Below are 13,658 nucleotides of genomic sequence, written 5' to 3' on the forward strand. Positions count from 1 at the left end.
TGGGTAAGAGTGCTTGGTATGAAAGCATGAGGACCTCCATTTGGATACAAGTATCACATTAAAAAGTAAAGAGCTGGGCAGTGGTGGTGAATGTCATTAATATCAGCACCTGGGAGGTGGATGCAGGCATATCTCTGTCAGTTTGAGGCTAGCCTGGTCTATAGAGTGAGTTCTAGGACCGCCAGGGCTTCACAGAGAAACCCTGTCTCAAAAAGCCAAAACAAAAACAAAAGGTAAAAGCTAGGTGTGACTGTATGTACATTATTACAACTCGCTTCTATGGCGGTAGAGATAGGGACACCAGAAGAGCCTGGTGGCCGGATGACTACCAGCCTAACTCCAGCTTCAGCGGCAAGTCTTGTCTCAAAGGGATATGGAGGAGGGTGACGAAGCTAGATGCCTGCCACCTTCCTCTGAGCTCTGTGTTTAAGCACAAGCAAGAACACACATGCACACATACAAATGATAAAAAGAAAATGTAGCACAGTAAAAAGAAGCTTTTGCTGGAGAGATGGCTCAGAGGTTAAGAGCACTGGCTGCTCTTCCAAAGGTCCTGAGTTGAACTCCCAGGGACCATATCGTGGCTCACAACCATCTAGAATGAGATCTGGTGCCCTCTTCTGCCGTGCAGGTGTACATGCAGACAGAACATTGTATACATAATAAATAAATCTTTTTTAAAAAAAAAGCTGACTTTTGATGATTTCGTTAAAATAAATGTTTTTAAATGGAATATTTAAGCAGTGATTTAATAGCTGACAGAAAAATTAAGCATGTTTAAACAAGAATAAAGAGGAAAAGAAGAGATGAAATTTCTACTAGTCAGGAAGACTACGCATGGAGTATGGAATCAGCAAAAAATAAACACAAAAGATTATGCAAGGAGAAAGAGCCTTGCAGCGTGGCAGCGGTGAAAGCACCAGCAGACAAACAGCATGCTACCTAGAGATCGGCATGTTCAGCAGTACAACTCAGACTCTGACTTGGGGACTAGGGTACTGCTCAAATGGCAGACTGCATGCAAGGCATGAAGCCCAGATTCCATGACCTGCACCAAGTAGGGGAAGTCTGCATTTTTCTTATTTCCCAGAGAGAAATGGTTGATTCCATGGTCAGAAGAGAGGAAAAAAAAAAAAAAATGAATACTAACTATTTTGTGATGCCAGGGAGTTAAGGAATATTTTGAAAAAGGAACAGGTGGTCTGGTGTGGTGGTCCAGGACTAACAGACATAGAAGTCATTTCAAAATCTTCCCAATGGGCAAAGCTGGGACAACCAGCGACAAAATAATGCCCGATTTGGTCCACAGAAAAACAGTAAATACACATTAGAGCTCATGGACACAAAGAAATGAGTACGTGAACATGGTTTTGAGAGAACATGGGTCTTTATTGCAGAAGTCACACTGCAAATGCAAGCCTGGGCTAGGGATCTACTGCAGTGGCAGAGTACTTGCCCTAGGATGCACTATAACCTGGGTTCATCCCCAGCACAGCGTGAAGTTAGGCCTAGTGATGGCATGTGTATAGGCCCAGCATTCAGGAAGCAGAGACAGAGAGGATAAGGAAGTCAAGGTCTTTCCAGGCCACCTTAGTCTACATAAAGCCCAATATCTCTCTCTCTCTCTCTCTCTCTCTCTCTCTCTCATAAGGAAGTCAAGGTCTTTCCAGGCCACCTTAGACTACATAAAGCCCAATATCTATCTCTCTCTCTCTCTCTCTCTCTCTCTCTCTCTCACACACACACAAAAGACGGAGAGACAAATGCTGCTACTAACATAAAGGAACTTCTACAGTTGTAGAAATGCCACAGTCCTCAAGTCAAACCAAATAAACACTACAACGGAAAACTGATCTGGCCCCATATAAAAAATTTGTATTTTCTTCTACATAGTAAATAGAAAGTCATGGTACTTACCTGGATATCACTACCCGGTGTGGCACTAAGAGCCAAGACTCGAAAATGATTTGTGTATTTGACCAGTTCCCTTACAACCTTAAAAAAAAAAAAGTTCTTTAATTTCATCTGCTCAGTGTGAAAATAACAGTGGTTCAACAGTGGTTGAACAAGGTATTACATATGGTCTGTTATCATTATTCCTCTATTGATACACTGATAGTCTGGTGTATGGAAATACCACCAATCATTTCACTCCATAAACAAATGATTTAGATTTCATGACACACTGAATCTCGACCAATGCGCAAAACATTATAGAAGGTAGTTATATAAATAACACATATATATGCTGGACATATAACCATTATACATAAGGCAGAGTTCTGTAGAATTACTCCAGGAACTAATGAAGGCAAACATGATGGGGCACACCAATAACTATAGAAATCAGGAGGCTGAGATAGCAGAATTGTTAAAAATCAAGATTAGTTCTGGGCCAACCTGTGCTACAGAGTGAAGTACAGAAACGGAAGGGAAAACTAGAAGTGATAGAAAGGCCTGACGAGTTAACTTAGTAGGAAAATGTTTGCCTAGCATGTACAAGGAAGGCCTTAAGATTCTTCCCCAGCACGGCAGAAACAAAAACTTTCATGCAAGATAAAATGGTCTCAATAACCACTTTTGTGTCAGTATTCACTTTGCTTTGCTTTTTGTTGCTGTGATGAAACACTAACTAAAAGCAATGTTGGGGAGGAAAGGGTTTATTTCATCTTAGAAGTTAGTTAATGGGTGAAATGATGGAAATCAGAGCGGGCACTGAAGCAGAGACCACGGAGGGGAGGAATGCAGCTTCCTAGAGTGCGAGGCTTGCTTTCTCAGTCAATTCACAAGCACCTGCCAGGGGTGGCAGCACTCACAGTGGGCTGGCCACTGCACAGTAATAGTAATCAAGAAAATGACCCACAGACTTATACATAGGCCTCTGACGGGGCCATTCCACAGCTGAGATTCCCTCTGCCCAGGTGACTCTACTTTAAGTCAGGTTGACAAAAACTAGCCAGCAGAGTGCTACAAGTGGTATCCTCGGAGGCTGCAGAAGGATGAAAAGCAAAGGCAAGGGTGCAGGAACGAAGATATGAGCCAGTAGTTGTCGACCTTGCTAACACTGAAAACGGTTAATACAGGACCTCCTGTTATGGTAAAGCCCAACCATGAAATCATTTTCGGTGCTACTTCCTAACTGTAATTTTTCTGTAAATATCTGTTCTCCTACGGTCTAAGGTGACTCCTGTGAAAATGTTGTTCAACTCCCTCCAAATGGGTTATGACCCACAGGTTGGATTGGTGCTTAAAAATAAAAAATAACCTTTTTAGGATGAATGCGGTGGGAGACTGCAACCTCAACTCTCAGGAAACTAAGGATTACAGCATGTACAAGGACAGTCTGGACCACATAAGTAAGACCTTGTCTATAAACAACAATAACAAAACACGTAAATAAAAGTTATTGGGATTGGGGATGATCAGTAGTAGTCTGCCTGCCCAGCATGCTGAGTTCCATTCCTAGTACTTCAAGTAAAAAATAAACTGCTGTATGAGAACCAGAATGCAAAGGGTGCGTTCAGACAATGAAGAGGTCTTGGGCCAAGTAACGTTCTGTGTTACATATACCGAGGACAAGTACATCTAGCAAACTATCATGCCTGAGAAGTGAAGCCAGTGTAGCTCATGGATACATTACCAGCATCTGGGAGGCTGAGGCAGGTGGATCTTTGAGTACAAGGCCAGCCTGGTCCACAAAGTGTGTTCCAGGACAGCTGAGGGCTACACAGAGAAACCGTGACTCAAAAACCTAAAATAAATGAAAGAAACAAAGAAGGAAAAATACTCCTTAGGATAATACAGAGTAATACAATAACAATACTTCTTATCTCCAAGATAACTACAAATCCATGAACTGGCAGTGAAATCCATGTCTTTGGCTTTCCTTCTTTCTCTCTCTTCTAATTCCTACTCTCTGTCCTCAACCTGGCATCATCCCTTTTGGAAAGACCGCCGGCTTTAGCTACTACCTGTTTTCTGCACTACTGTACTTCTGTACTTCTAAAGATCTGTACTCAAAAGTTCAAAATTCCACTGACACATATCCTCCTCATCTACTGCATGGACATGACACACCTCCAGACACCGGCTATGATGGCACACACCTATAATTTCCACACTTGAGGTTGAGTCAGGAGTATTCCAAGCCAAAGGTCAACCTTGATTCAAAAAGACCCTATCTCAACAATCACAATAGCAACAGATACCTCCAAACGTGATACCTTTAAAAGTAGCAACAGATACTTGTTCAGGAGACAGCCAGGCAGTTAAGGATGCATACTGCTCTTGCAGAGCTTGAGTTCTGTCCCGACACCCACGCTGCAGAGCTGGGACTCTAGCTCTACAACCTAATCTAGATTCTGAAGGCACCTTCACTCACAGGTGCACAAACCTACCCGCTCATCTACATACGTGCATCTACATACACAGCTAAAAACCCCCAAATTGTAAAAACTGCCTTTATGACAAATATGGAAGTAGGACAGAATAGGCAGTGTCGCCTTAATAGAAGAGGGAAGGAGGGGATTATTTCCATTTAGTGAAAAAGAGATGAATGACTTCTAAGACCAAACACAGCTGCTTCTGCTCTTCAGAGTGCTCAAGTGGGAGGCACAGATAAGTGTGCTGGATACAGTATGTCACTCACGCCTTACAACACTGACAAGTGTTTGTCATCTTACCCAAAGGCCAAACGATGGTGCTATAGATCCACTTCTAAAATTGGATTACTTCCAAATTCCACCTATGCCCCACTTTAAATGATTGCCTAAACTAAGCCCAGGCTTATCTATAGACTATAAACAGTCTTGCCTACTTGCTCTTATGTCAGGTACTCTAAGTGGAGAACAATTTGACAGTTCGTTGGAATGTTTCTTTTTTGGATCGCTGATGAAGCCCAAGTGTCAAGGCAGCCTGTTATGTAAGACTGCAAATATACTGTCTTTAGACAATTGCTACAGAAGAGCAAAAGATATGAGGAGAAGCAAACTCTTAAACTGGAAAGTCCTTATTGGGAAGGAAGCCAAGAAACAGGACCCATATCTGACATTAATGGCCTTGCTAAAGTTAGGGAGGCAGCGGTGTGGTGGCATACACTGTTAGTTCTAGCAGAGGCACGCAGAGCTCTTCAAGTTCCAGGCCAGCCTGGTCTACAGAGTGAGTTGCAGGCTAGGAAAGCTACATAGTGAGATCCTGTCTCAAAAGAGAGAGGTGGGAAGGGGTTAAGGACAAGGAAAGGAAAAGAAAGAAAGAAAAAAAAACCAGCAGACACAGATCTGAATGCACAAGGGAATGTACTTCCCATCACCATCTGTTCTGACCCAGTGACTGTAATGCTTTTCACTAGGCATACTTTCCATCACTGAGACCTATCCCCAGAAACACTCCTTAACAATGTATGTGTTCTGTACAAAACAGCATTTGACAAAGCATTACCTGGCAGTAGGCGTAGTTCCCAAGAGCCTTATGAGCTTCGTCAATCACGAGACACTTTACATGGACAGCAGGACAAGCCCCTCTAGTCAGGTCATTCACCATGACCTGAGGTGTAAGAAAAAGGACCCTCTTGCTGCACCATATCTCCTTCCTGTTGAGGGCTTGAGTTGAACCTGTGAATAAAAGTGACAGTGGAGCAGGGTGTGATGGCAGTCCCCTGAAACCCCAGCACTCTGGAGCTTGAGGTGGAAGACAACTCCAAGTTCAAGGCTAGCCTGTTCTACATATGGAGTTGCAGGCCAGCCCAGGCTACCCAGCAACACCCTGTCTCAAAACACAACCGAAGAAACACATACCAAAACATTCAGAAACTGCACACCACCATCATCTGAAGAGTATAAGTAGTGTGGTTTACTTTCTGAATACATTCATGCTCTGGTTACATTTTGGAGCTCTGAAGCAACCCAACTCTCATCTAAGCCTGCAATTACAATGTCTTTAGGTAACTCCCACAGAAGAACATAAGATCTGAGGAGAAGCAACTTCCTCAGGGAACAAACGCTTCTTGGGAAGGATGCTAAGAAATATGTTCAGCACACACACAATTTTTTCAAAGCACTGGCAATTTACAAGCTATCTCTGCGGGTAACTAGAGCAAGTCTACATGCTTCTGACTTGGCTTCGCTATCGACAGGCGAAAGAATGTAGAATGAACATGTTTGCACTGGGGAAATCGTCCGCCTGCATAGTTATTTCCAAAAAAGAGCCTTTCTCCCAGAGTTTAGTTTTTCTCCGATACCTGTCATTTCAGCCATGTCGGACTGCGGAATGCCCATCACGTGAAAGCAGGCTTCCATCTGCTGCGTCACCAGGGGTTTCGTAGGTGCCATGAAGACCACCTTGCCGGAAGGGAACCAGCGGTAGAAATTATACATGACCACGGCGGCAATAAAGGTCTTCCCCAGCCCGGTGGGCAGGCACACCAGGGTGTTGCAGAACAGCGCGGTCCTGGAGATGTGCAGCTGGTAGTCGCGCACCGGGCAATTGGTGGGGTAGATCCACAGGGCGCCCGCGGCCGCGCAGAAGCCGCCGTCCGCGGGATCGAGCCTCCGCTCCGCCTCACACGCCGCCAGCAGCAGCACCTCGTCGTCGTCGTCCTCCTCCTCCGGCAGCGCCTCCGCCACTGCAGGCGAGGGCGCCCGGCCGCAGCCCGGAGCGCCGGCGCCTCGTAAGAGGCTCGAGCCCCACGTCTGGAAGAGCGTTCTCTGCCGTCCGCTCATGGCGCCCAGCAGCAGCGGGGCTCCGCAGAGGAAGCCGGCCGGCCCGCAGCGCAACCGCCCGGGCTCGCTCGCCCATCGGCGCCCCGCCCGCTGCACTGGAACCCCGGAGGCGGGACCGGCCGCAGCCGTGAGCTTGAAAAAGCCGCCGCCTCCTCGGCGGCGGGGATATGATTGGCTGCCATTCCGGAAACCCCGCCGAAACGCATGCGTATTGCCCGTGCGTCCCGGGACCCGCTCCTGGATTTAGTATTCTTTGCAAGCTTTTGCATGTGCTCTTGTTTCCTTTACCTCTTCCGAGAGGGTTTAAATACAAGCGAAAACCTGGCGGGGTGGCGCTTGCCTGAGGGGGAGTCTGGAGAATCAGGAGCTCAAGGTCATCCTTGGCTACACAGAGTTTTCCAGACCCCGAGTACATACTAGAAGGTAGTTTTTTACTTTGCTTCCAAAGATGAGGTGTCATTGCTAAAGTGCAACCACTTATAATGACTTTGAGATCTCAGGGAAAGTATTCACTCATGATTTGTGACTTTAACGTTGTTGAATATTTAAGCCTGAAGATGAGAATAAAAGCAAAAGTAAGATAGAATTGAACAATTTATATTTTTCTCCATTTGTGCTGAGGAAAACGTAGTCTTCCGTGTTAGAAATGGCAACCCATCATTTTAACATTTTGCTTGTCTAAAGAAAGTAAATGTGCTCTGGCCCTGTATTCACTGGGAAACTAAAACAAGTTTCTGTCATGGGATTTCTTTTTCTTTTTCCTCCATATGCTTGTGTTTCACACAGGGTCTTGCTCTGAGGCCTACTCTGGCCTGAAACTCACCACGTCGACCAAAATGGTCCTGAACTGGCCAGTGTCCTCCCTCAGCTTGCAAGGGGCTGGCTATACAGGCTCCCAAGGCATACAGTGTATCTGCGGTGTGTATCTGCACTATTACATAATAATCACAGATTTTGAGCAGTAAGCGTCCGTGTGCCGTTCTGTTAGCCATAGCTTTGTGCTTCAGACAAGCAGAGTACCAACACATCATGTACCTCCTGCTGTATGCCACCCTCACTATCGGAAAGAGGTACATTCTTCCATCCGAGTTTCCAAATGTGTGTGTAGACGAACATCTGTCTTTTGGTTTGAGGGAAGTTTTTATTTAGTTTTGTGTAACTTGTTTTGATGGGTAAGGACTAAGTCAATTCAGATGCGATTAGCGTAGAACTAGATAAAATGAGATGGAAAACCGGAAGGCTGTTCTTAGTCTCTTTAAACAGTTTACAGCCTGTACCTTTAAAGACAAGGTATATGCCCAAAAAAACGTCTCACAAAGCGTCAAACTACCGAGCCTTAACTTCTTGACTGCATTCAGCTGTGGAACTCAACAAAGCCCTCACAGCTCAGCCTTGCTTGACATCACTCAAGGCCACCTCCGGTTCCCATTCAGGCCCCGCCCCTGAGTATCCCGCAGCCTCCGGGCCAGGCGCCGACAAAACTTCCCAGGCTTAGAAAGGCAAAGTCCCGCCCCCCCATCGAGCACGACGCATGCCCCGTCCACGCTTCAGGGGCGGGGCTGCGCAGGAAGGGTGAGCTGACTCCGAGGCGGAGGCCCCGCCCCTCCAGCGTGGCGCAGCCCTCAAGCCACGCCCCGGGGGCGGGGCAGCGCGGGACTGAGGCGGGCTGGCTCAGTGCAGCGGAGGCAGTGGGGGAAGATGGCGGCGGCCGTTCCGCAGCGTGCATGGACCGTGGAGCAGTTGCGCAGCGAGCAGCTGCCCAAGAAGGACATTATCAAGTTTCTGCAGGATCACGGTTCAGATTCGGTACCAGAGGCATCTGGGAGGCCAGGCCTGGGCGGCCTGGGGCCGCCTCACCCCCCCGGAGATGCCATACATCCCGGATTCCTCGGTGCCCCCGCCCTCGCCTTCCGTGGCCCATGCTGGCCAGGCCCGAGCGACCCGCGAGAGCTCGCACCTTCCCGCCCTTTGGGCCGCCCCAGCTTCTCCGGGGACTGGCCTTGTCTCCGAGGGCAGGCGAGCGAGCTGCCGTCGTATATTTAAGTCTCCTTCGGGATCTCTGAGGGCCGAGGACCTGAGAAAAAGGAGCCTCCGTTGTTGGCGTCCGGGGCGGGGGCGAGGAATCGGGAGTGCATGATTCCCGGGCGCTGAGTGCTGGCCACGGCGAAATGGGAGGGCTATAAAATCTGTGGGAGCCTCGTGTGCATCTTGCTTGTCTTACCTGTTTACTAACTACGGAACTATATAATCTGATTTTTCAAAAACCCATACATTACTGTTTAACTTTGTTACGAAATCTTTTACAAAATAACTTTATAATTAGGGGAATTAAATGCGAATTTTTTTATAATGTGCTCCATACTTATAAGCACTCAGATTTAAAAAATTCTGAAATTTTTCAAAAAAAAAAATTAAGTTTTCAGCTTTGTCTCCATCTTAACCACCCATTTGTAGGTTACAGATTATTCTCGTTTGCCTTGTCCTTCAGAAATATCATTCATTCTGGCTACCCTCCTCCCCTTAATGTTTTTTGGGGGGCAGCGTCTCACGTAGCCCTGACTGGCCTCAAACTCCTGATCCCCTTGCCAAGTGCTAGGGGTAACAGGCATAAGCCACCATGTGTTCTCTACCTCGTTAAATTGTTGAATGGTGACGCGTTGTGCATGTGTTTACCATTTAGAAATAGAAGGTCCAGCCTGGATTTGGTTTTCTGCAGTTTTTCAGATTCTAAAATGTCAAAAATCTAGTGTTCTGTGATTCCAAAGTAAGAAAATCCTTTTGGGTTTTTGAAACAGGGTTTCTCTGTGTAGCCTTTGGCCGTCCTGAAATAAGCTCTGTAGACCAGGCTGGCTTCAAACTCTGAGATCCGCCTGCCTCTGCCTTTAGAGTGCTGGGATTAAAGGGGTGTACCACTGCCCTGACCAAAAGATGGTTCTGGTGACATCCATTTAAATGGATATTCTCCAGCGATCATTTACATACTCATGCCTGTGTTTTACCATTTTTTAAAGTTTCTAGGTTTGTTTTTGTTTGCTTTTGGTTTGTTTTTCTGAGGCAGGGTTTCTCTGTGTAGCCTTGGCTGTCCTAGTCCAGATTGGGCTTGAACTCACAGAACTCAGCAGTCTGCCTACCTTTGTGTGTGAGTGCTGGGAATACAGACAGGTCACCAACCAGGCTTTCTAGGTTCTTTTGAAAAGACTGTATTTTCACTTAGGATCTTGTGGGGGAGATTCAAGAACTCTCAGAGTTCCACATCCTTACATATGCATAATTATCCTGGCATAAGGATATAGTTCAGCCAGTATTTATATAACATGTAGTAAGAGTAAGAACTATGTTCGAATATACAGGAGTGAAAAGGAAAAGATACCTTTACAAGTAGACCCTTATGCCAGCTTAATGGATTTTCTCTTGAGCTGTAGTTGTATTTTAGATACTTTTCTGGACTCTTTCAAAGAAATCACAAGAGTGCTAAAGTAATTGGTTACTTCTATATAACCAACTTCTCTCATCTTTCTCCAGTCTTTTATCATTTAAAATATTTTTGTTACTAGGAGTAGAGGTTATGGTGGTACACACCTTTAATCCCAGAGACAGAGGCAGGTAGCTCTCTGAGTTCCAGGTCTGCGTACTAAGTTCTAGGCTGGTTAGGGTTACATATTTTGAGACTCTGTCTCAAAAGAAGAAAAAAATGAGGGGAAGGAAGACTGAAAAAATGCAATAGTGACAAAAAGTGGTTTAAAAAAATCTCTTAGAAAACAGCTTTGAGAAATTAAGAAAATTTGGAGACCAGGAACTTCTAAATACAGTAAAGGAAGGAGACCAGAATTAAGGGCTGGAGAAATGGCTCACAAGTATGATGCTATGAGTTAGGCTGCCCAGAGCAACCGAAGCTGTAGGAGGTGGTATGTGCCTGTAAGTACAGTGTTTCAGGGGAAATGGAGACTAAGAGAATCCTTGAAAGCCCTTAGGCCAGCCAGCCTGTAAGAGGGAACCAGTCTGAAGATGGAAAGCAAGAACCTCCACCTGAGGAATCCTGAGTTGAGCATAACATGAATGCTTTTTGTATATCCACAGGCACTCAGACATACAAGTTTCTTTTTTTCTTTGTTATTTATTTTCTTGTTTCTAAGACAGGCTTTCTCTGTGTGTGTATCCTTGGCTGTCCTGGACTTGCTTTGTAGACCAGGCTGGCTTCGAACTCAGAGATTTGCCTGCCTCTTCCTCCCAAGTGCTGGGAATAAAGGCATGTACCACCAAAGCCCAGCTATTTGGGGTTTTTTGTTTTGTTTTGTTTTTTAACACAAAAGATTTTTAACGTTCACCAGATTTTAAGATGAACATAACATGAATTGATTTTTTTTAATTATTGTTGCTTGATTTTTTTAAAGGTTATTTTTAAGATTAACATTCATTTATCTATTATATATACTGTGTTCTGTCCTCATATACAGCTGCACACCAAAAGAAGGTATCTGATCTCATAGATGGTTGTGAGCTACCATGTGCTTGCTGGGAATTGAACTTGGGATCTCTGGAAGAACAGACAGTCCTCTTAACCGCTGAGCCATCTCCAGCCCTGTTGCTTGATTTTTTTTGTTTGTTTCTTGAGATGGTTTTACTATGTAGCATAAGATGTTCCAGAACTCTCCATCCTGCCTCGGCCTGGGAGGTGCTTTGTTTATTTAGTTTTTGGCATAATGTGTGTGGTCATGAGTGCCATGACACTTGTGGAGGTCACAGGACAACTTGTAGGAATTAGTTTTCTCTTTGGGTTCTGGGAATCAAATTTAGGTTTGTTAGTCTCCTCCTATGTGAGAGACCATTACACTTCAGCTTTCATCATTCTTAATATATACTTCTAATGTTGAACCAAAGGTAGAGGATCTGGGTCTGTTTCACTTTATTTACATTGTGTGTGTGGAGGACAGCTTGCAGGAGTCTGTTCTCACCTACCATGCAGGATGCAGAGATTGAACTCAAAGTCATCAGACTGTCCTCTAGTTCTAAACCTGAGTCTTTTGAAAAGCTTGATCGCTAGTCTAGGGTAAGAGCTAAGATTTTAGTTCAGATAATAAGACTCCACATCACGCACACTAACCTTACCCAAAAGTGGGTTGTGGATAGGTCAGGGTATCCAACATGGCTTGAGGTTTCCAAAGGTGTGCCAAGTACCATTCGGCCAGGAGTAGCTGCTTATAGTATGCTTAATGGCTATTCTTTTATGTGAGTCCTGTCATGGGAGAAAGGTCAGAATGAATCTGTCTCCTACATATACTATAATTCCATCACTTTAATACCTGATATTTTAAAGTCTGCTTTTTAAAAATGGTATATAAAACAGTGTTTCTTTCTTCATTATTACTATTGAAAACATAGCAGCTAGCACAAAAAGATTGTTTCTAAGTTTCTTGTTTTGAATCAAGTTCTTACTCTCTGGCCAGACTGGCCTTGAATTCCTAAGCTCAAGGGATCATCCTGCCGCCGTCTATAACTTCATCACACCAGGCCCCATTTTCTGTTTTTTCTTATCTTGAGACAGGGTCTCCTGCATCTCAGCCTAGTCTTAAGCTCCCTGTATACCTGGCTTGTGGTCTTGATGCCTCTCAGTACTAGGATTTTAGGTGTGCATGACCAAATGCAGTTCATGCGGCATGTGGTTTGGACCCAGGGTTTCGTGCATGCCACGGAAGCACTCTACCTGTTGAGCTACATCCTCAGTCCAGATTCTGTTTTCTAATTTTAGATCCTTCCTGCTCAAGGGAAAATGTTTTAACTAATAACCTTTTTTTTCTTTGAAGTTTCTTGCAGAACATAAATTATTGGGAAACATAAAAAATGTAGCTAAGACTGCTAATAAGGACCATTTGGTTACTGCCTATAACCATCTTTTTGAAAGTAAGGTAAGTGATAAGAACCTATTAAGAGTTTCATTTAGAAATGTTACTTCTGCCACGCTGTGGTGGAGCATGCCTTTGTTGTTGTTGTTGTTTTGTTTGTCTTTTTTTTTCTTTTTATTAATTACAGTTTATTCACTTTTTATCTCCCGTACGTCCCTCCCTTCTCCCCTCCCAATCCCATCCTCCCTCTTCCCCAACCATGTCCCTCTCCCAGTCCACTGATAAGGGAGGTCCTCTCCCCTTCCCTCTGATCCTAGTCTATTAGGTCTCATCAGGAGTGGCTGCATTGTCTTCTTCTGTGGCCTAGTAAGGCTACTGCCCCCTCAGGAGTAAGTGATCAAAATGATCAACGAGCAGGCCAATCAGTTCATGTCTGGAGCATACCTTTAATTCCAGCACTTAGGCAGAAGCAGGTGGATCTGTGGGTTTGAAGCCAGCCTGGTCTACAGAGTGAGTTTCAGGACAGCCAAGGCTACACAGAGAACCCTGTCCCATCCTCCCCATACCCCCCCAAAAAAAAGTATTTCCACATGCAGATTTTAAATGAACCTTTCTTTTTGAACAATGAGTTAGGGTTTTTCACCTGCAGGGTTTTTTTTGTTTGGTTGTTTTTTGGGTGTTTTGTTTGTTTGGTTGTTTGTTTTAAGCTGTGATCATAGTTGAACTTTCTGTCATAGCAAGCAAGGCTAATTTACCACATTGTTGAATGTGTGAGGTATCCTTAAAGGAGGCAGTTTTGTGTGTCTGATTTTTAAATCTTCTACTGGTACAAATTGAGACAACAAATTCTTAAGTCATAAATCCATTACGTCAGTTGGCTTTCTCTTTATTGTTACAACAGGTTGTTAAAGAATTTAGACTAGTTTAGATGTTAAGCCTTAAAGAAAAACAGATTTTAAAAAGTTCTTTAACATTTTTTTTTACTATGAAGTGATCACCATCTACCGAAAATTTTATTGAAGGAGCTGTGAGTAGTGTACATACTCTTTCTAGCCTGAGTTGTTTGTCCGGATCATGGTGCTTACTTAGAACTTATATCATA

The 13,658-nt window shown here is 44.6% G+C and overlaps 2 protein-coding genes across 5 annotated transcripts in view; one reads left to right on the forward strand and one right to left on the reverse strand.

The window, feature by feature from the left end:
• The window catches only part of Fancm (FA complementation group M), a 53,202-nt gene extending 46,429 nt beyond the window's left edge, over positions 1-6,773 (reverse strand). For 3 of the 4 annotated variants that reach the window (XM_055595446.1, XM_055595448.1, XM_055595449.1), the window contains exons 1-3: positions 6,236-6,773; positions 5,437-5,609; positions 1,918-1,995 (exon numbers count right to left, since the gene is read on the reverse strand). In XM_055595446.1, coding sequence (XP_055451421.1) covers positions 1,918-1,995; positions 5,437-5,609; positions 6,236-6,716 — 732 coding nt within the window. In that variant the 5' untranslated portion in view covers positions 6,717-6,773. The remainder of the gene's footprint in view (positions 1-1,917; positions 1,996-5,436; positions 5,610-6,235) is intronic. The other variant, XM_055595447.1, reaches the window with a different exon arrangement.
• Positions 6,774-8,367: 1,594 nt separating this feature from the next.
• Positions 8,368-13,658, forward strand: part of Fkbp3 (FKBP prolyl isomerase 3) — a 15,372-nt gene continuing 10,081 nt past the window's right edge. The window contains exons 1-2 of the mRNA XM_055595299.1: positions 8,368-8,522; positions 12,518-12,619. Of these exons, the coding sequence (XP_055451274.1) occupies positions 8,415-8,522; positions 12,518-12,619 (210 nt within the window). The 5' untranslated portion in view covers positions 8,368-8,414. The remainder of the gene's footprint in view (positions 8,523-12,517; positions 12,620-13,658) is intronic.

This window comes from Psammomys obesus, unplaced genomic scaffold, assembly GCF_907164565.1.
Source record: "Psammomys obesus unplaced genomic scaffold, mPsaObe1.curated_primary_1811, whole genome shotgun sequence".
Taxonomy (NCBI): domain Eukaryota; kingdom Metazoa; phylum Chordata; class Mammalia; order Rodentia; family Muridae; genus Psammomys; species Psammomys obesus.